The 22931-nt window shown below is 41.7% G+C and overlaps 1 protein-coding gene and 1 non-coding gene across 3 annotated transcripts in view; both read left to right on the forward strand.

Moving 5' to 3' along the window:
- The window catches only part of rap1gds1 (RAP1, GTP-GDP dissociation stimulator 1), a 97642-nt gene that overhangs the window by 15382 nt on the left and 59329 nt on the right, over positions 1-22931 (forward strand). For both annotated transcript variants that reach the window (XM_038792786.1, XM_038792787.1), the window contains exons 2-3: positions 194-301; positions 18927-19049. In XM_038792786.1, coding sequence (XP_038648714.1) covers positions 194-301; positions 18927-19049 — 231 coding nt within the window. The remainder of the gene's footprint in view (positions 1-193; positions 302-18926; positions 19050-22931) is intronic.
- Positions 5767-5930, forward strand: LOC119963958. Its single transcript, XR_005460215.1, has one exon.

Raw genomic sequence — 22931 nt, forward strand, 5'->3', positions numbered from 1 at the left:
ACATTTGTTCAAATACTGCTCAAACTCTGTTCCGTATGATTCATTCTTGAACAGGAAACTGTATCGTGGAACATTGCTGCCATTATTAAAGATTGTCTGGGGGAAATTCAAATAACCAGCATAGTCAATTTTGTTTGTCTATTGATGAGCAGCTTTGATATATTATCTAAAATGAGTTGTTTTTTTCTCATAGATAATCTAAATGATGCCCTACAAAAACTGAAGCTGACTGCTGCTGATGGTGCATCTGATAACGTAGAGGGATGTCTTGACTGCTTACTCCATGCCCTGGCTCAAAACAGTGAGTGGATTATGGGGTATATTGCTTATGCTAAATGGTCTGAAGAAACATTGCTGTCAATTCAAGCTGTCCAAACCAAGGATATGTCACGGCTAACAGCTGAGCTTTGTCAGTCGTGATCTTTTGTACTCCGAATTTACAGATTTTCCTAATGTTGTTCATAGCTAAAAAAATTTAGTGATTTACGGTTGCTCTAACGCATTTGGTAATAAGTAGGTTCATGTCTGGATATCTCTCTTACAAACTTACACCTTGACTTTGATTATATAGATATAGAACAGTACAGCACAGAACAGGCCCTTCGGCCCTCGATGTTGTGCCGAGCAATGATCACCCTACTCAAACCCACGTATCCACCCTATACCCGTAACCCAACAACCCCCCCCCCCCCCCCACCCAACCTTACTTTTTAGGACACTACGGGCAATTTAGCATGGCCAATCCATCTAACCCGCACATCTTTGGACTGTGGGAGGAAACCGGAGCACCCGGAGGAAACCCACGCGCACACGCGGAGGACGTGCAGACTCCACACAGACAGTGACCCAGCCGGGAATCGAACCTGGGACCCTGGAGCTGTGAAGCATTTATGCTAACCACCATGCTACCGTGCTGCCCTAAGTGGCATTGATATGAGTGTTTATTAGTTAGTTCCCTGCAGGAAAGGACTCTGCTCATACAACCTGGCCCAAGACCAATTCTTATGCCAGTCATCTTGAAGTATGATTTGTAGCCTATGGAGAGAGTGTTTTTTGCCATCTGTTTTTCAGCCTTGCTTTCTTTTACTTGAATGCTGAATAAATTCTATGAAATAAAAATGGTCAGTGTATTACGGCATTATGGCATACTTTATCTTTTCCAAACAATATACATCCTTCAGACCTGGAAAGAACCCACTCGTGTGTACCTTGGTCAAGTGCGTCCAGTGCTCCACCTTAAACTGAATCAAACCCAGCCTTGCACATGAGACGGTAATATCAACCCTATGCAGAATCGCACTCCACACCCCTTCCCCACCTCTCATTTCTTCTCTTTTCCCCCCCCCCCCCCCCCAACCAAACCCAACTCTTCCTTTCATTTTCCCCTTCTTCCAGTGAAGCCTTCTCCATTGCCATCATCTGCCCATTTATATCTGATATCCTCCCTTTCCCAATCTCATCAAGAGTGAAGGTGCTGGCAACCAAGAAAACACAGTTCGTAAGCACAAAGTTCCGTACCTGCGAATACCTTTTTAAAAAAAAAAAAAAAAAAATCCCTCCCGGGAGCTCCTCCAGCCCAGCAAACCTATCTTCCACTAACAAATCTCTGAACCTCTCAGACCTCCTCCCTCTCCCAGATCTTATACGACAAACGCATCCCAGCCTGTATAAACCTATGGTTCCCATAGATCGGCTGCAGTAACGACATAGCCTCTAATGTTGTCTGAATTGATTCCATATTTTCAGAGGAGCTATTATCACTGGACTTTAAGAGAACCTAGCCAGAGAGAATGGAAGAGGAGCAGTAACCAGTGCCCTCCAATTCAAACCTGTACTAGAAGCCACCCCCATATTTTCTCATGTTTGCAGCCCAGTAATAATACATCAAATTAGGTAATGCCAATCCCCCGACTGCCTATCCCTTGGCAAGAACACTCTTTGGGGGGAGGGGGGGGATCTTACTCACCCAAATAAGTCTAAACTTGTTGACCCTACTAAAGAAAGATTTGGGAAGGAAAAACTGGGAAACGTTAAAATACCAGAACTCTGAAGAATTTTCAACTTGACCTTCCCGCCAAGGGCAACTGGAGGGCATCCCACCTCATCTAGTCTGTCTTGTCTCCTCTACCAGACTGGCCAGGTTTAACTAATCTAAGGAGGCCCATTCGTGAACTACCTGTATTCCCAAGTACCTAAAACTAATCCTGGCCAACAGAATCTGTGATGTACAGCAATAAATCATCTGTATATAGGGACACTATATGCCCCCTACAGTAACGGTTATGGGGGAAAATGCATTGTACCCTTTATAAAACTGAAAATACCCCAACCCAATGCATTGGTATGGACTCTAGCAATGGGGTGGGCCCTGTACAAAAGCCTAATCCACGCAATGAATTTTGGCCCGAAGCCAAACCACCCAATACCTCAAAAAGGTACCCCCACTCCACCCGGGCGAATGCTTTTTGCGTTCCCCGATGAGGGCGACAGCACCAGTTCGAAGTTTCCTAATGTTGGCCAACAATTGCTGCCCTTAACAAAACCCATCTGATCCTCAGAAATGACCCCCAGCAGGCACCCCCTCCCAATGGGTTGCCAACACCTTAACGAACAGCTTTGCATCAGCATTTAACAGAGATGAGCCGATATGACCCTCACTCCTTTTTCAAGGTGAAGGAGATTGCCTGCGCCACAATGTGCCAGGATCTCCCCGGGGCAATGAATCATTAAACATGTCCATCAGGTGTGGTCCCAACACAGTCGCGTCCTGTTTATAAAATTCCACGGCGAATCCTTTTGGGCCCAGTGCCTTCCCTGACTACATTGAATGAATATGGTTCATGATTCCCTCCAGCCCAAGTGACACCTCCAGCTCCTGCCCTCTCCCTTTCCGCTATGGGAAAGTCCAACCCAACCAGAAATTGTACCATAGTAGAGTCATCCTCCGGAGACTTAGACTTGTGTAGACCCTGATAAAAGGTCTCGAAAACCACATTTACCTTCTCTGGTGCAGAAACCAACCCTTTAACCTGAACTAAGCTGGTGAGCCAATAAACGCTGGCCTCTCTCTCACGCTTCCTCTCTCTCTCCCCCCCCGGCCTCCCCACCATACTCTCTCGCATGACGAAGCCGTTAAGCAGGCAAACCGGGACAAAAACAGAATCCCCCAAGCGAGAGCCACCTTCTGTGCAACCGTTCACCTCATAGCTGCCTACAGAGGTTGTTGATGGTGGGATTTGGCATGCATGCTATATTTTCAATTCCTCACAGCTTGATTTCTAATGCATACCGTTGAAGTTACTGATTTTTAAACTTGCTATTTTCTTCAGAATCACACATTCTGGAATCCGTTTCTGTCATGCATATCTATATTCTGTCGGCCTGTAAATGTGAATGTGGTATGGATATATGAAAATATCACGTAAGAAAAGACCAGTTAGTATATTTAAAACATTCCCACACCAAGATGGCTGGACTATTCTGGCTAAACACTGCTTCACCATTCCCTACATCCCAACTACTACTCAGCCAGAAATCTCCTGGGGCAGGTGAGAAAAACAAGATGGGGAAAATACTCTCGTTTGATGCCCATTAGGATAGCTGGCATTCCTTTCTTCGATTTAATGTCAGATAGAGGCACTTGTTTCTTTCTTACTCCCCATACTGGATTGGAATTTTGTCATATTTTTAGCTATTCTATTTTAAGCTTTTGAACATAATGAACATGTGTTTTGAATATTTTTAACATTTATTTATATTACTCAATACCCATGTTCTCCACGCCCCACCGATCATAGTTTATATTTTGGCTTTACCGTCACCCCGCTGGTTGTCTGGTCCAGCTTTTATGGTGCCATTCAGACCCCCAAACTTCTTGAGTGACCTCTTTGAATGTAACCCTTCCATTACTTGCTGTCAGCATCCCAAAACATGGTGTATCGCAAGCCCGTTCCTACTTGTATGTGCCAACCACAAACCTGTTGGTTCCTCCAAGCTGCATTCCCCATGTCTTTTCTTGACTGTAACCCTTGTCCTCATCATCCTCATTTACTCTAGTTTGCAAATTTTGCAGCATCTGTTCCTACCAAGCCCAATTTTTACAATATGTGACGAATATCTATTTTGTAGTTCGTAGTAGTATTTCAGAGGTAATCTTTTTGTTCTGAGAAGATTAATTTTTAACTGTAGACCATGGGACGATGCAACTAAAGCAGCGTTCCATGTTATTACTGGGTTAGGGTCATGTTGGACTTGAGGGGTTAGCAGCCAGATTGATATGATCCTAAAACAGCAGATGGGCTTAATGGGGGAGCTGGAGAAGTGATGTCTACACTTCCTGCAAAGAGGTACAGTCCAGAGAGAAGTTTTATTTGGAGGTTAGAGTTCAATCAATTTTAAAAACTTTCAGTGCAGCCTGAAAGGCTAGGTTGTCATGGAGATGAGTGCAGGTTAAGGCGATTCTCTGATTCCGATTTACTGGACTGTGATGTAACAGGGGGAAGGGGGTACCACACCTAAAAGATGCTGCTGTTAGTAGATCTCAGAAAACCCTGGGAGCAGCTGAGAGGTGAGATTGGATTGGATTTGGATTTGTTTTATTATCATGTGAACCGAGGTACAGTGACAAGTATTGTTCTGCGTACAGTCCAGACAGATCATTCCATACATTAAAAAAAACAGGGCACACCTAAATACACATGTAAATATATAGACACGGGCATCGGGTGAAGCACACAGGAGTGCAGTACTACCCAGTAGAGAAGATGTGTGAAAGGATCAGATTAGTCCATAAGAGGGTCGTTTAGGAGTCTGGTAACAGAGGGGAAGAATCTGTTTTTGAATGTATTGAGTTGGGACCTTGTGTGGTTTGCAGCTCATGGAGAAATCCTGGCAGTTGTTTGGTGTTGTTAGGGCTCAGAAACTGTCCTTGAAGGCTGAGAAGGCACTGGAAGGTCATTGGTTCAGTGATGGAGACGGGCCTCGGAGAAGCTCTGGGAACCATTTGTAGCTCAATGCATCGGGGAAACAGGAAGTTGGAGAAACCATGGGGCAGTGCCAGCTTAGTGAAGCAAATTGTTGGCGACAGAGTTAGAAATGAGCCTGGTGAGTGTAGCTTTATGAATCCTGTGGAACAAAGTCTAAGAAGATGAGATGAGTCGTTGGGGCATTGATTGAAGACTATTTGAAAGCGAGGAGTTGAATTCTCCCATGAGGAAGACGTTTTTTAATGAGATTTTGTGACTCTTGGTTATTGATGTCTAGTTGGGTTGCTAAGAAATCCACGGGATATGTATTGGTTGCACCTGCCATTTAATGTTGGCGTTTGACCAGTTTGCTGGTTAATTCACATTTGCATAATGTTAATTCTGAATGTAGATTGTAAATTGTTTTACTTTTCTGATTTTGTAGTAAAGTTTATGTTTGTTTAAAACCATGGAATCTTGTGGTTTTATTCTCCTAAATGAATAACTGGTATTTCAAACTTTGTCTGCTATAAACAAAATGTACTGGTCCCTAATTGGATTGTAACAAATATATGCAGCAGATAATCTTTTCCTGGAGTCAGGTGGCCCCAGATCAGTCTCCAAACCAATTTAAAGTTGCAGACCATTTTACTTTGAGCACTGCTGCCATGGAATGCCTGAATTTCCTATCTGGAATATCATTGTTGCTGCCTGGAAGCGAGGAGACCCTCAAATCCTTCTGTTTTGTTTCTTGCCATATGACTTTTTTGTAATGTTTTATGATAAATTGTACAGAATAATAACGGTCTTGGAAACTGTTCAACTCCTGGGGGTTTCTCGTCCGATTCAGGAGTTCAAGCCTTGACCTAGATTAACAAAAGTTGAACTTCAAAGTTCATCTTGGCAGTAACAGGTGTGAACATCTTAAGAGGATTTTGTTGTTCATGTATAATGCTGCATACAAAACATTAATTTTGGAAAATTGTGTTCTGCCAATTTAAAGAATTTGAATGAATACTCTAATGTGGGGAAATGGATTGTGATCTAGGTATACTTAAAACAGTCAAATTTATCTCCAAGGTAATGAGAATTTACTGAAATGACCATGAATGAATTTGGCTTTGCTCATTGAAAATATGACTACACACGTAGAATCGTGGAGGTGAAAATCATCAAGATTCTCTTCCATGTGGCAAATATCGTAGAAGTTACCGTGCAGAAGGAGGCCATTGGCCCATCAAGTCTGCACTGGCTCTTGGAAAGTGCACCCCACTTAAGCCCACACCTCCACCCTATCCCAGTAACCCCACCTACCCTTTTTGGACACTAAGGGCAATTTATCATGGCCTGCACATCTTTGGACTGTGGGAGGAAACTAGTGCACCCGGAGGAAACCCACGCAGACACTGGGAGAACGTGCATACTCCGCGCAGACAGTGACCCAAAGCGGGAATCGAACCTGGGACCCTGGAGCTGTTTAGCAGCCGTGCTAAGCACTATGCTACCCTACAGCACAGCTAACTCTGAATAATTATCAATCCCAAATTTTCCAATAACACTGACTTTTTTAAAAATTTAGAGTACCCAATTCATTTTTTTCCAATTAAGGGGCAATTTAGCGTGGCCAATCCACCTAGCCTGCACATCTTTGGGTTGTGGAGACGAAACCCACACAAACACGGGGAGAATGTGTAAATTGTACACGCACAGTGACCCAGAGCCGGGATCGAACCTGGGACATCGACGCTGTGAGGCAGCAGTGCTACTAATTACACTGACTTGAACCTTTTGTCCCTGATCCTGTTCTTGGTTTGAAGTAATTTTCCAGATTTTTCTTCTATATGATTTACAACCTTGTATACCTCTACGATCGAATAACTGATGCCTCCTTCAAGCTCTTACTGATCATTCAAAGGATAAGATCTGAAGACACTGCTCCCAAAGCTCGAGGCAAAGTTTGATAACAACCAAAAATTGACTACAAGTCAGAGGAGCTTTTGTAGCAGTTCATTCTTTTCATTTTGCTGCACTGTATCTTATTATTCAAGGAATGTAGGTTTGGGCTGGCTAGACCGGCATTCATTGCCCATCCCTAATTGCCTCTGAGCAAGTGGTGGCGAACTGCTGAAGTCCATGTGGTGTAGGTACACTCAGTGCTGTAAGGAAAAGAGTTTGGGAATTTTGACCCAGCGACACTGAACGAAAGGTTATACAGTTCAAGTCCGAATGGTGAGTGGTTTGGAGGGGAATTTCCAGGTGAATGTGTTCCCATGTATCTGCTGCCTCTGTCCTAGGTGGTAGTGGTCGTGTGTTTGGAAGCTGCTGCCTAAGGAGCTTGTAGATGGTGTACACTGCTGCTGTGGTGTGTTGGTGATGGAAGGGTGTGTGAATGCTAGTGGATCAGGTGCCAATCCCACAGGCTACTTTGTCCTGGGTGGAGTCAATCACCTTGTGTTGTTGGAGCTGCACACATCTAGACAAGTGTAGAGTTTTCCATCACACTCCTGAGTTATGCCTTATAGATTATGGACAGGCTTTGGGGAGTTTTGAATTGAGTTATCCGCCGCATGATCCAAGGAGCCCCTCTGTCTTGGACATGCCCAAAACATGTGGACGTGATTCATGGGTCCCCCTGCACACCGCCCACACCTGTCTTCCATCTACTCCTCCTCGCCACCGTCACTGGATGAGGCTTAACCTCGCACACAACGAAGATGTGTTCACACCACAAGGCCTCTACCCATGCACCGGCCCGCACCTCCCCTCCCTGCTCCTCCCACTTGCACTTAATCTCCTCCACCGGAGCACCCTCCCTCTCCATCAATTCCTTGCAAATATCCGATACCTTCCCCTCCCCAATATCGACAACAATTTGTCCTTCAACATCGGAGGCGGCAGCCCCATGAAGGATAGCACCTCTACTCATGCAATCCCATCACCTGAAGATACCTAAAGCCAAGAAAGCTAACCACAGTGGGACAATAAGCAAGTCCCAGAAGCTAAAGAACAAAATCTCAAAAATCAGGGAATGGGACCAAAGAAAGTTCCAGCGAGTTGCAGGAATAAAGGAGTGAAATCTAGAAAAAGGGTTTTCTTAGCAAAGAGGAGTAGAGAGAGAGGCTCCCAGTTAGAGTGGTGCAAGGTGCACACCTGGAGGCGTCGGCTAGCGTGAAGCTAGACATCTTTGTCCTAAGGTTAGTGAAACATTAGCATAGCCTATGAAGCAGTAGTGTTCTGTTGGTGTCCATGATGTGGAGATGCCAGCATTGGACTGGGGTGGGTACAGTAAGAAGTCTTGCAACACCAGGTTAAATTCCAACAGGTTTGTTTGGAATCACTAGCTTCCGAAAGCCATTGATTCCAAACAAATCTGCTGGACTTCTTTCTGTTGGTGTGACTGGGCACCTGAGAGATTGTGTGGAAGTTTGAATTTGTGGTCCCAGGGCAGAGGAGTACTGAAAGGAGAGGTTGAAACCCTGAATGTAGATCCTTGGTGAAGGCACCCAAGAGCGAGCCTTGTGTGGGAGAAGATTCCAAGGCATGTTCTTCGAGAGCAGAATTTGAAAACCCTTAAGTGAAAGTTGAATTGCATTGGGACCAGTTGGTTCTCAGTGTGACAAGTACCTGGGGAGGGGGTTTGATGAGAAACTCACAGGAATTGTTTTGAGTGGCATCTGTCACTTGGTTTCAGCGTTTGGTGTGTCTGACCACATTGCAGGGACCATGTGCTTACTGAGAACAGTAGAGTACAAGATGTTTTATTGTGTCCTTGCACTACTCCTTCATAGATATATTTGTGTTATAGTTAATCTTGTTTAATAAATTATTTATTTTGTTAACTGTTCATCGGCGTCCTGTGACTCATTCATCCGCGTCTCTAAACAAAGAAGTTAGGATCTATAAACCAAGTTATGCTCTGGGATCTGACTTGCCCAGCAATAACATCAGCTGCGATCATGACAGTACACAGGACACCGTTCCTCCCTATATACGGGATTTTGTTTGAGATGTATTAAATTTCATCTGCCATTGTCCTGGTCAGTTGCATATTTTGTTCAGCTTGTTCTGCGATTTTTGTGCTATCTCCTAGTTTGGTGTCATTTGCAAATGTGGCCAGTTTTGATGGACAGAAATTAAAAACAGGAATAGCCTTAACGTTGATCAGTCGAGCACCCCATCTTCTCTGCTAACTGATACTGCTCCAATAATAAGTACTTAATAATATCAATGCTAAGGTTTCATTCTGGATCGCCATAGCTTTCTTTGGTTTAATAGCCTTTCATGTGGTGGCTTTACCAAATTAATTCTCCGAGTCCACATCCCTGATCACAGACTCCCTCAGAAGTCTGCCCATGCCTTACAGCTCCTTCTATTTATTTTGAGACATAGAACAGTACAGCACAGAACAGCTTCCAACTCCTTTGTTATGCAATGTTGTAGCAGAGCAAGAACCTATTTGATCCATCATGCCAGCACTGGCTCATTTAAAAGACCAATGAAATTTGTAACACTACCTTGCTTTATTCCCATAAACCTGTAATGTTTTTTCTTTTCAAGTATATATCCAATCCCCTCTAGTTTCTGCCAATTTTGTCTGGGTTAACTCTGGGGAGCAAATTGTCTTTGTCTTCCCATGTAGGTGTTTGGGAAAAAATGATCATTTGGAATATATGCTTTCTTCTTCTGTTTCTGCATCTCATTTCAGATTGCACCCCTGTTGAAGTATTGAAAGAATTTCTTGCTGTTCAGTTTGGCATCTGCTGCTGGGTTCCTTTTAGATCTATTTTCATTATTGATTGGTATGTTTCTACATCCGATTGAACCGTAACTCCTTGCTTTTTCTAGCAGGAATTTTGAGTTTATTTTTTTCTGTACCTTGATTGATTTGTTAATCCATGTAAGTTATGCGCTCCTAAACCAAACTTGTTAGTTTTTATCTATCCTGCATTATTATGGGCAGCATGGTGGTTAGCATAAATGCTTCACAGCTCCAGGGTCCCAGGTTCGATTCCCGGCTGCGTCACTGTCTGTGCGGAGTCTGCACGTCCTCCCCGTGTGTGCGTGGGTTTCCTCCGGGTGCTCCGGTTTCCTCCCACAGTCCAAAGATGTGCGGGTTAGGTGGATTGGCCATGCTAAATTGCCCGTAGTGTCCTAATAAGTAAGGTTAAGGGGAGGGTTGTTGGGTTACGGGTATAGGGTGGATACGTGGGTTTGAGTAGGGTGATCATGGCTCGGCACAACATCGAGGGCCGAAGGGCCTGTTCTGTGCTGTACTGTTCTATGTTCTATTATCATACTAATTTCTTTACCCCTTATTGTCTTCCTTATAAGGTATCTTATTTTATGATTATGAATTAAATTTCACTAGTCTGATCAGGCAGATAATGTATACCATAAAGTGAACTTCACTGCAGACTTCCTGATGAACTCAAACTGCTGATCAATTACAAACTGATGTGCTTTCTTGTCTCGTTCCCAAATTTGTTGAGACTTGCAAATTGGGCTTTGCAAGCCACACAAAGCTAGTTGACTGCTGCAATTTCAAATATTGATTTCAAGTCCTACAGCGTGCCTTAATTTAAAGTACAAAATTAGAATTTTTGGAACAGATTCAATTACTGTCAAAAAGGTTTCAGTTCTGGGGAAATGGAAAGGATGGTGATTGTGGATGGTATAGTATAGCATATTGCAGCCTTGCACACCAGTAAATACCATGATGTAGTAGAATGAGTTTCATGGCCAGTGGTCTGTGTCACTAACATTTGTCTCACTGCGATGGGAATGTGTGGCGTGATGCCCAAGAACTGAAGCTATTGAGGAAATTGGAGTCGTTAAACGATATTTTGAGCTATCATAGCACATTTACGTTGAATTTAAATACAAAATGGGCATTGATTGACTTTGGGGAACAATCCCATGTTGGGAGTTGAAAGAAATCTGTGACATTGAGATAATAGTGCAGCTTTGAACAATGAAAAAAAAATGAAAATCGCTTATTGTCACGAGTAAGCTTCAATGAAGTTACTGTGAAAAGCCCCTAGTCGCCACATTCCGGCGCCTGTCCGGGGAGGCTGGTGCATCAGCACTGCAATAAATAGTCAATTTATCATATGTGCTAGAATCTCTGAAGTGGAGCTTGAACGCACAACCTTTTCACTCCACCAAAAGTACTATAAGTCAAGTTGATGACACAAGGGGGTTGGAGAAACCGTGCAAGTGGGAGCCGACTTCTCTGTTTTGCTTTCTGGTCTGGCAGAATGAGTTTACAGTAACTATGCTTCCAGAAGTAATTAATTGGCTGTGAAGTACTCTGGGGCAGCAAGTCCTGAATGATGACCCTCTTATGGGCTGAGCTGATCTCTTCGCACATCTTCTCTAGTGAGAGGTACTACACTCCGTATGCTCACCCGATGCCTGTGCCCATATATTTACATTGTGTATTTATGCAAGTCCTACGTTTTTTTCATGTATGGTATGCTCTATCTGGACTGTACGCAGAATAATACTTTTCATTGTACCTCGGTGCACGTGACAAATCAAAATCAATCAATCGAGTCTTTATTTTTATGTGGTCTCCTGCCAATGCAAGATGGCCACCAATGCATATCTGCCTGCATGTGCACAGGTCCCGACGTGAGCAGAAAACCAATCACACTGCGCCCAGTCTATAACTTTGATTTATGGCGTGGGGAAGCAGGGATGGGCGACAGTGATGGCTTATTGAATATTTATTCTGTACCAGGATGGTTAACGTTTCAAATACTGAAGAAAAAGAAGCTCTCAATGCAACTGCACATTAAATTTGCAAGGGAAAATAACTCTGCATTCTGTCCTTGCTTTTTTATTTATCCACCACTTGTGGTGCATTCCTTAGGGAATAGGATGGAAATTAGAATCCCCTAAAGGATATAAACCTTTGAACCAAGGTCTGCAAATATAGTAGGTCGCATCACTGAAAAGTGAAATTGGGAATGTGGTGTACACAAATATCACCACCAAATGGGACCTGTTGATCGCAATGATCTAATTGGGAGCAACTGCACATACACCGTTTGAACTGGGAGGAGACCGGAGCACCCGAAGGAAACCCCCGCAGACACTGGGAGAATGTGTAAACTCCACTCAGTCACCTGGGGTGTTGCAGTGCTAACCACTGCGCCGCCCATTAGTATGATGGAATTGCATTATTGCTAGATGTTTAACGTCTTTTGTCAAATAAAGAAATTGTGGAGAAAATTAAAGTTGGTAACACAACTCAGTGGATTAGAGCATTGCTTTAGCTACTCTTTTTCAATTTAGATTAGCGGGTGAAATGTTTATCTCACTTCATTGATGATGCTCTTAATTAATTGGGAGACGTGATGTGCCCACGCGTTTGTCCTGAAATTGGGTCAGAGAAATACCCAATGTGGGAAATGAAGCCGTTATTTTGTAGATTAGCAGTAAATGGAGGTTTAATCTGCCATATATATGTTGTATATGACCAAGGAGCTTTCAGTACTGACCGTAGTAATTTGATTCATGAAATTTGTTCACCTTCAGTATAAAACTTATCACGGTACAGGAATGAGACCAGTATACTTTTCTCTCCCCCCCCCCCCCCCCCCCCCCCAACCAAAGGGCACGGTTGTGTTGATTTAGCACATTAGCAATCATTAACCTCAGGAAGCATGCAGCTCAAACATTGGGAAAGAGCAAGCAAGAATTCACAAAAGCAAGAATATTGAATGTTTAGAAAGATGGGAGAAACCAGCAAAAAGCTGCTTCTCGTGCCTTGTGTATTGCTTAATTGCATGTTTGCAGTTTTAATAATTGAAATATAGGCATATCTGTTACATAAAAGCTGGAGAGCAGCTTTTACTTTAAATTTAATTATACTTTGCTGTACTTTTCACTTAATGACCAATATGCAAAAGGCTTTCATTCTGGTAATTCAATTTTAAAAGCAACGACAGTGATATAGTAATATGTTTGTTAGCTCTCAATAACAAACTACACTGAACATTGTACTGTATTACAGCAAATAATCTGGAAAAAAATCAAATTGAATAATGGAGGTTGTTAACTTATTCTATTGTCACTTGACAAAATTGTGCAACTTCGACGTTGAGGTTCTTTGTTTTATGTGATCTTTCAAAGTGTATCTATGCACTGGTAGCTTTTTGTTAAGATAATGCCTTCTGCATTTGCAATGATGCACAATGTAAAAGAAAAGGAGCTATAGCCCATCATTCTGTTGTCTAGCAATTGCAGCACTCTCCAATATCACAGGGTAAATGTGCAATTTGTCAATCCTAAAATCTCGCTTAATGCTGGGCTACATTAACACCGCAATGAGGGGCTGGTTTAACACAGGGCTAAAGAACTGGCTTTTAAAGCAGATCAAGGCAGGCCAGCAACACGGTTCAATTCCCGTACCAGCCTCCCCGAACAGGCGCCGGAATGTGGCGACTAGGGGCTTTTCACAGTAACTTCATTTGAAGCCTACCTGTGACAGTAAGCGATTTTCATTTTTTCATTTTCAATCTGATGCCTGTAAGTCATTGGAGCAGTCAAGGGCCAAAGATCACAGAAACTTTATACAAATTGGCACTCTGGCCTGTGGGGCTGAAATCGACCGCGAGCCCAGGGTGTTGTATCACTAGACTCTGAGCACCGGGTTTTAAAAATGTTCATACTTGTTTTCAAATGTCTTCATTGTCGCATCCCTCCCTCAGGTCTTTTACATCCTTCAAACTGTGTTACTTTCTGTCATTGGGACCTGTGCTGTAAGCTGCTGAAGCCCCACATTATGGAGTCCCTTATCTATCTCTTTCCTCATTACAACACTTGAAACCAAGCTTTTGGTCGCTTGTACTTGTGTCTTCTCCCTTGGCCCGGTGTTAATTTTGTTCTAATTGTCTGACATTTTGCTTATGTTAAAAGTGCTATGTAACTAAGCTTTGGATTTGCTGTGTGTGGCAAAAGTTTGGAATTTAAACTATCATCTTGCACCAAAATTGCTATTGGACAAAATAATGTACTTCTCTTGAGCCTTTTAATATGTGATCTGAAGCCCCTTTCCTGGAAGGCTGCACCAGGAGGAGAGAGATTCTGGCCCAAATTTGGAAACCGATTATCCTCCCTGTTATGGCACTATAATTATACTTCACCAGAAAATTTGTGTAGGTTATGATGCATTATGAAATATGGAAAGCTGACTAGGCAAGTGTCTAAATAATAAGTCCAGAAGCAACAAATACCTATGCCATCTTGAGACTGATAATAGGTGAGAGGAAGTCCCACTTTGGCCTTCTTCCTTGTCACTGATTCCCCAGATAGGCATTCACGGCCTAGACTTTCAGCCTATCACTACACAAATGCATGCTTCTTCTTTCACTGTTGACTATGACTTCTGCTTTGAATTGCCTGCTGATTGAATCTGTAGAGCATATCGTGTTACTGAGCTTGTCAAACCAATTGCAAGTTCAGCCTGCAGTAAGAATTTCACTGGTTCATACCAATCAGGATGGCACAGAGATCCTGCGACCTATCTTAGCACTGCTTCTAGACTGGAGCACAATGTATTGATACTTACTAGAAAGTGCACAGGTAGACTTTGGCCAAAGACAGCAGGATTTGGCTCGCCAAGGCTTCTTTGTCATCCTGATTTGTAAATATATTGCAGCCTCAGAATAAGAAGCAGGCCATTTACGACTGAAATGAGGAGGTATTTCTTCACTTCAGGTGGCGAATCATTGGAATTCTCTACCATAGAGGGCACTGGAAGCTCAATCATTGAGCATGTTTAAGACAGAAATTAATAGATTTCTGGATATTCACAATATTAAGGAATGTGGGGATAGTTTGGGACAAATGGCAGAGGCGGGTGATCAGCCATGATATGTTTGAGTGGCGGAGCCAAGATCCTGTAATTCCTTAGCTAACACCACTTTGGTGTAGTGCTGACTGCAGCAGTTCAAGAAGGCAGCACACCAGTAATTTCAGGCAATTTGGGATAGGCAATGATTGCTGACCTCGCCAGTGACATCCTAATCCCATAAATGAATAACTAAGATTTCTGTGATCCAAAGTTTAATAGTGTAATGGGATTCAATTTCTACATTCGCACAAGAAGAATGGTCATGTGGGCAATATACTAGGTAATTCGGCATACATAAACCTGTACCTAGGTTGTGCCTTCAAAAGGCTGGAGTACATTTGTAATGTCCATGGTGGCTAGTTTGGCACTCGTGATATTTTAGATTATAGCGTGCCCTCGGAGTAGACTAATTCTACAGGTTTCTTAATTTTTTTTTAGCGATGCATGCATTCTAGTCATTTAAGACTATTGTTTCGGGTCAGATTTCCCTTGTGCATAATGTTCACCTAACTTTGAGTAATTTAAAAATTGAGCTGTTGCGGTCTCAATACAAATTGCATAAAATTTAAATCTTGTCAGTTGGCTAAAAATTACGAAATGGAGAAGTAATCTGTTTTCCTATTTGGCGTTTCATTAAGCCAGTCTGCCAGTGAAAGAAACTGCCTAGCTAGGTGTAGCAAATCCTATGTCCTCATTGGATTGGATTTGTTTATTGTCGTGTGCCGAGGTACTGTGAAAAGTATTGTTCTGCATACAGTCCAGACAGATCATCCCATCTGTTTGGGCATGCAGTGCCCAGATCAAGCATAAACTCTGCATTAAATAAGCTAGCATATTAATATCTAAATCGATTTAAAATTAACTGCTAAGGACAACTAATTGCATGCATGTTTCTCCTAATCCCTTTCAGTAGTTCGAATAGTGTTCGCTATCTGGATGTACAAAATAAACAGTATATTTTTAATTCAGAACTGCTTAACTTCTATTAAAATTATGCAAAAAAAATGCTGTTTTATTTTATATGATTATATTCAAATTACAGATGCAGTGAAGAGCTGCAACTTGGAATATAAACTCTTGCTTTTAAAATATGCAGCCTTTTCCAAGAGTTGAGAGCTGATGATGCAAAGGATTTCAGTCATTAAATCCTCTTGAAATGCTACATTTGGGTTAAATTACATTTCTGTATATAATCTTAATTACTCAACTATCTTACTTAAACAGACTCTTTTTGGATTCCTTAAAATGGTTCAACATAGCTCTAGTGTATTGGAACAACTTGAATAGCCTGTTTGATTCCCTAATCCCTCCTGATAAACAGATTTTGCTGCAACTTAAATTTTGTTGCCTTCCCTCTTTACACTTCCCAAAAATATCAAGGTCTTGAATATTTGCATCACCTTTGCTTTCTCTCTCAGCCCAACTCCAAAGAACTTTTACAATCATGAAGTTATGAACAGTATTTTTCCTTCCCTATTATCAAATATGAATAATCCTTTTTTCATTCCCCCCCCCAACCCCATACTGCAAGTCATTCATTAAAACTTAGAAATCAAGGTCCAGATATGTTTCTATATCTTCCACAAGGCATGGATTTCCAGCCTGTGTAGTATTGGATATGAGTGCATTTTGTGTTGAGGATTTTCTGTTTACTGGAGCGTCACTATTATGCTTCTCCAGGCTACAGATGTGTTGTTCAACTTCCTCAAATTGCCCATCTCAAATGTACTGCACTGGAGAGCTGATTGGAAGATGGGAAATTCAGAGAAATAAAGTCCCTTCCCATAAGTATCTTGGATGCTGGCATGTTTTTCCAGAGATCCAAGAGGATATCACCCACTTTGATGCACCTACCAGGGATGCAAATCTGCTGAGAATTTGGAAGAATATTGAGGTTGGCACCCTTATCATTAGTGAGCTCCAAGTGCTGAAATATGTGGCCTCCTTTTAAACTTCCACTTCAGATTGGTGCATGATTGAAACAATGATGGGTGAAGGCTCAAAGGGAACAGTTTTAAGAAGGAATTTCTCTTTTCGGAGTATAGCTAGAGGATTGAAGAACAAAAAACAATCTTGTGCGGCACAATGGCACATTGGTTAGCACTGCTGCCTCACAGCACTAGGGACCTGTGTTAAATTTGGTGACTGCGTGGAGTTTGCACATTCTCCCGGTGTCAGCGTGGGCTTCACCCCCCACAATCCAAAGATGTGAAGTTAGGCAGATAGGCCATATCATTTTAAATAAATAAATAATCTTTATTGTCACAAGTAGGCTTACATTAACACTGCAATGAAGTTACTGTGAAAAGCTCCTAGTCACCGCATTCCGGCGCCTGTTCGGGTACACAGAGAGAATTCGGAATTCTCAGCTGGTAAGGCAATTGAACCCGCGCTGCTGGCCTTGTTCTGCATCAAAAACCAACTATCTAGCCCACTGAGCTAAACCAGCCCCATAAAACAGTAAAAAATATATACAAGGCCAAATGGGACAAACACCTACACCAATGTATAGGGAGGGGGTAGGATACTCTGATTATTAAAACAGTAACCATCACATTTGTACATGGCCAAACGGTACAAACACTAATTTTGCATTGGTCAAACAGGGTACCCTCCCCTCAGTACCAACCTATGGGGAGTGGGGTAGGATACTCTGATTAGTAAACCAGTTCACAACACAGTTGTACAAAAAACAAACGGTACAGACACTAAACTTTGCGCTGGAGAGACCAGATATGCTTAATTGGGGAAAAAATTATTTTCTACTGTAATTTTTTTTAAAATAACACTTTCAATGAAAATTTTTATCTCCATTCACAATATCAAATTTAAAATCCAGTGAAGAAAAATAGAATTGTGATCGAAGAGAATTTTGAACCATATGCTGAATCATTACCTCTTAATCATTTCCTTCTAAGTCTGTGAATCCCAAATTATTTCTTGATTTGTGATTTACTTTATCTTACCATCTCTAATTCAAATTTCGGTGTAATAATCTGAAAGTATTAGTGAAGCAGGTACTGTGAAGATCATTGGTTTGAAATACGTAATATACTTTGGTTGCTTTCTTAATAGTAGAATCGCTAAAATTTGTGCTTCTTGAGCTCAAACTTTTAAAAGGGAAATGGGAAGCAGAGGAACAGTAATTATTGATGTGAAAGAACCACGCATGCATTTGAAATCTGACCATATTTACCAGACACGTGCTTGAGAGACCCATATGGTAAACATTGGAACTATATGAAACCAACATATAGTTAGCCTTTGATTCCCCCTAATTAGCCACATTAACTTTACAGCCATTGATTTGCTCATCTACTTCCTCATCTCCAACTTTGTCCTTGTCATCAGCAAACCCTCGGTCTTCTATCTCATCTCGAGTTCAAGAAGCACAAAAATGAACTCACACCTGACACAGCTATCGATCACCATCCATTTAGCAGGTCCAAATCAACCATTTTCTTCTATTAAAACTGTGCCGTACTCGAGGTCAATCAGGAGAGCATTGATCAGCATGCTGCTGTTATATCCTGTTGTGCATCAATCCTATCTACCACCATCCCTGTCCTTGTTGCCTACATTGGCTCCCACTTCTCCACACCTTGCATAAAGTTTCATTCTTGTGCACAATTAATTCTCTCCCATGAACTTGCTCCTCCCTATCTGTAACGTCCCTGCATTCACCCCACTATTGATGGCAATATTTATTTGTCTATGCCCCATGCTCTAAAACTCCTCCCTGAACCTCAGCATAAACTGCTTTAAGATTTTTCCTTAAAATGCACAGTTAAATGTGAACTTTTAAAGCCACCTATCCTAATATCGCCTTTGATTTGCATATTTTCTCCCTTGCTCCTCTTTGAAGCACATTGAGAAATTGTTCCATATTAAAGACAGCTTGTTGACACAACTGATAGTTCACTTTTTTTTCAAAAACTCACATGTAGATGTGTGATTTATAATCTTATTTTCCAGCAGATCAAAAGCTTCACATATATACAAAATGCAATTCCCAGCCTATTATTTGTTGTTTGCCATGGGTAAGGACATGTACTATTGTATTCTATGACTTTGATTGGACTTGTTTGTGTTTATTGCAGATGCAGAAACCAGTTTAAAGGTCCAAGAGAGTGGAATCCTTCAAGTTTTCCCGCGTCTGTTGTCTCCACATTGTTCCTGTGTAGCAAAAGTAGCAAACATCGTAGCAGAAATAGCCAAAAATGGTGAGGTTTTCAACAAGAACTTTCTCTGGTGGAACATCTTCAGTTTTGCACCTCATCTGTCAGTATGTTTTCAATTGTTTTATTTTTTTTTTAAACAGCCTTTTGGTGCAGTGAATATTTTGCTGATTTCAGTATAACATAATCTGCAATTTACTTAGAGTAAATATTTGATCTTGCATGAAATGTGTAGTCTTCATTTAAATGGGTTGAAAGGCAGCCAGAAGATTAGATGTAGTTTGGATTTTTAAGTTATATATTTTATTTGAGTTCATTCTACTAATACTTGGGGTGTTTGGGGTGGGGGATTTGAGGTGAGTTATCTTATGAGAAAAACTTGGGCCTTTATCCATTGGAGTTCAGAAGAGTGAGAGATGATTCTGAGGGAATGTGATGGTGGATGCTGAAAGGATGTTTCGCCATTTGGAAGTCCAGAACTAGAGGACATGGTTTAAAAATAATGGGTCTCCCATTTAAGGCTAAGCTGAGGAGACATGTTATCTTCTGAGGGTTGAGCCTTTGGAACTCCCTTCCCCAGAGAACAGTGGAGACAGGGTCATTGAATATTTTACGGCAAAGGTAGATAAATTCTTGACGAACGAGGGAGTCGAAGGTTACCGGGCGGAGGGGGGCGGGGGGCATGTGGAGTTGAGGTCACAATCGCAACAGCCATGATCTTATTGAATGGTGGAGGAGGCTCAAGGGGCCTCCAATGTTCCACCAATAGAAAGTTGTCCCAGGAAAGCAAGTTTATGCAGGCACAATGTGCAGTGCAAATAATTTAAGGAATTTTTAATGGGGAAAAGTACAACCGGAAGTGAGACGGGAAATGTGTGCAGGTAAAATTTTCAGTATATATTATTTAAATATGTATATATATATATATTACCACAGTGACTATTTTCTGACTTTTATTAATTGTATTGTACTGACTATGATGACATATAAAGTGTTATGATGTACTATTGTTTTATGTTCTTTTAAAGTTAACTTATGCATTTTTTCTACATTTTGAGAAGGAATGAACCCAAACCATGAAGCTGTAGTTCATGTATTGCTGGTAACTCATGGTGATATTAATTGATGGGTTAATTTTGTGCATGTAATTGATTGAGCAAAATATATTTTTGTGAAAGAAAGCTTAAAGCTGGTATCTAATGAACCTTTTTGAAGTTCTTACAGTTATTATAATTTTGGTTAGAGCCATGTATGTGGATCTCTAAGAACCTTTTAACTGTCAAACTGTATGATTAGCATCATGCTAATGCTGTTTTAGTTGGTAAGTACAATTTCAGCTTCTGTACTCAAGTGCTTGTAGCACTGGAAAGTGTAGCATCAAAATCATTAAACATTGATACTAATCACTTTTTGTTTTGTCATTAATTTCCAATACTACATTAATTGTGTATTTAAAATTTAATTTGTTCATCATTTGGTTTTTATTTTCCTGTTTTTCCCTTCTGGTTTGACTTCTGTTTTCATTTATAGATTGAGTTATCTTCTGTCTGTTCTCCTGTCTGTGATCTATGTCATGCACCTTCACACAGTATTTAGTTTTTTTTTAAAGCTAGCATCCCATGTGGGAGGAACAGGTTCTGGCCTTGCGACCTTCTGAAAGGTTCCCAGATGGGCGGATGTGTGTATTGAACAACAGAAATGGGATAGGAAGGGAGCACAGTGGTTAGCACTGCTGCCTCATGGCGGCGAGGACCCAGGTTCGATCCCGGCCACAGGTCACTGTCCGTGTGCAGTTTGCACATTCTTCCTGCGCCTACATGGGTCTCGCCCCCACAACCCAAAGATGTGCAGGGTAGGTGTATTGGCCATACTAAATTGCCCCTTAATTGGAAAATAAATTGGGTACTTTAAATTTAAAAAAAAAAAAGAAATGGGATAGGGATTAGTCCTAACAATATTAACCCTTTGGACTTCACATAGTTTTAAGATGCCTGTAAATATTTTATGTAGACCTTCCAGTTAGTGTTCTAACAAGTCTAAACTCACTCACTTTATTCATTTAAACAACTGGATATAGTTTTCTATCTCCTTTTCATACATTGCTACAAAAATGTTACAATACCTGGGCTAAATTCTGGCACAGATATTGTGACTGGGAACCTTGATACATATTCCATCATAATGCTTTATTTATTTCTTGGGTATGTGGGAGGTTATGCTCATGAACCAAAGACTACACATTGTGTGCCCCTTTTCATCAGAAAAGCCATGTTGAAGACTATTAGCTGGGATAAAGTATGAATGTGCATTCTTGCTCACTTTAACCCCTGTGCACTTCTATGCCCTTGACTCATCATCAGCACCCCGCTTCATGTTCACCCCTCATTGACCAAATCCTCCCTTCAAATCCCCTAAACCTGATTTGTTTTCCCCCCAGCACTGAAGCTCTCTTGGTCATTGTCAAAACATATTTCATGATTGAAATTGTGATGCATGCATTTCATCATTCTCTTAAAACTTTTATGGTGGTTGCCATGGTTAACCACTCGCTCCTTCCCCAGTGTTTGCTCCATTGTCTACCAGCTTGGTGCTGACCTTGTTCCATTCAATTTCTAACTGGTGTCCCAACAAAGTCTGTTCATCTTCTGCAATGGCTTCTCCTGCAACCACAGAATCCCCCACTATTATATCCCCCTCTCTTCCTCTGACCTGATGTATAGATATAGTGTTAGCTTCATTTTGCATGCTGAATTATAGAATTGTTATGGTGCAGAAGGAGGCCTTTTGGCCCATCGTTTCTGCGCCCGCTCTCCAAATGAGCATTGTGGCTTTGTGCCATTTCCCTGCCTTTTCCCCGTGCGCTTGCACATAGTTTCTATTCACGTAATAATCTAATACCCTCTTGAATGCATCGATTGAAACTATCTCCAACACACTTCCAAACAGTGTGTTCCAGACCCAAATCACTGATCATCTCTCCACCACACCAAGCCCTCCAAAATGCTAGTCATACCCCTCCAGCTGCTTGCTTAGGTTGAAGACAGTTTTGGTCTTCTGTTTGCCCCCGAGATCTGCTTCAAACCCAGCCTTTTATCAGGACTGTCCCTTTCCATCTCTGCAGTAGAACGGAATTCCATTTTTTACTTCGATTCTTCCAGTGATGCAGTCATCCAGACATTCTCAGCTCTCGACATTTGCATTACCAGTTTGCCATGCCTTACCTTGCATGAACTCGTAATTTGTGAAAATCTCTTTCATCCTAGGCTGCACTGTCCTGTTCCCCTTTTGTTCTGGTTTCTGTTGGTCCCCTACCCATTCAACCTAACAGATTAAACATTGGTACATTCCACTATACCTCATCCCATCATATGTGCCAAAACAAGCTCACCAGTGTTTCATTTCTGGCCTTGTTGCATCTCATCCATGTCCTCAACCAATCTCATAACTTGACTGGTCCTTAAGCTGGCTGTATTCCCATCACTATCTGTAAAACCCTTGAGCGTTTCCAGCTCTATTCCTGCCTTCAATTTATTTTCAAATTTAAATGCCCAATTCTTTTTATCCAATTAAGGGCAATTTAGCGTGGTCAATCCACCTACCCTGCTCATCTTTTTGGGTTGTGAGGGTGAGACCCACGCAGACACAGGGGAGAATGTGCAAACTCCGCAGTTGCTCGGGGCCGGGATCGAACCCGGGTCCTTGGTGCCGTGAGGCAGCGGTGTTCACCACCATACCGCCCTAGTTCCTGCCTTCGATTAATTTCTTCAAAACTCATCAGGTCGTGCCTTGTGAACAATCAATTTCTGTTCGATGTTAAAGGCACTTTATAAATACAAGTAGAAGAGTTTAGCCCCTTGAGGAAAGCATCAAAATTTAGTTGGGAGGTTGTCTGTGTGTGCTACTTGGTATCTGTTGAGAGTTGCATTA

Source organism: Scyliorhinus canicula, chromosome 3 (assembly GCF_902713615.1).
Source record: "Scyliorhinus canicula chromosome 3, sScyCan1.1, whole genome shotgun sequence".
Taxonomy (NCBI): domain Eukaryota; kingdom Metazoa; phylum Chordata; class Chondrichthyes; order Carcharhiniformes; family Scyliorhinidae; genus Scyliorhinus; species Scyliorhinus canicula.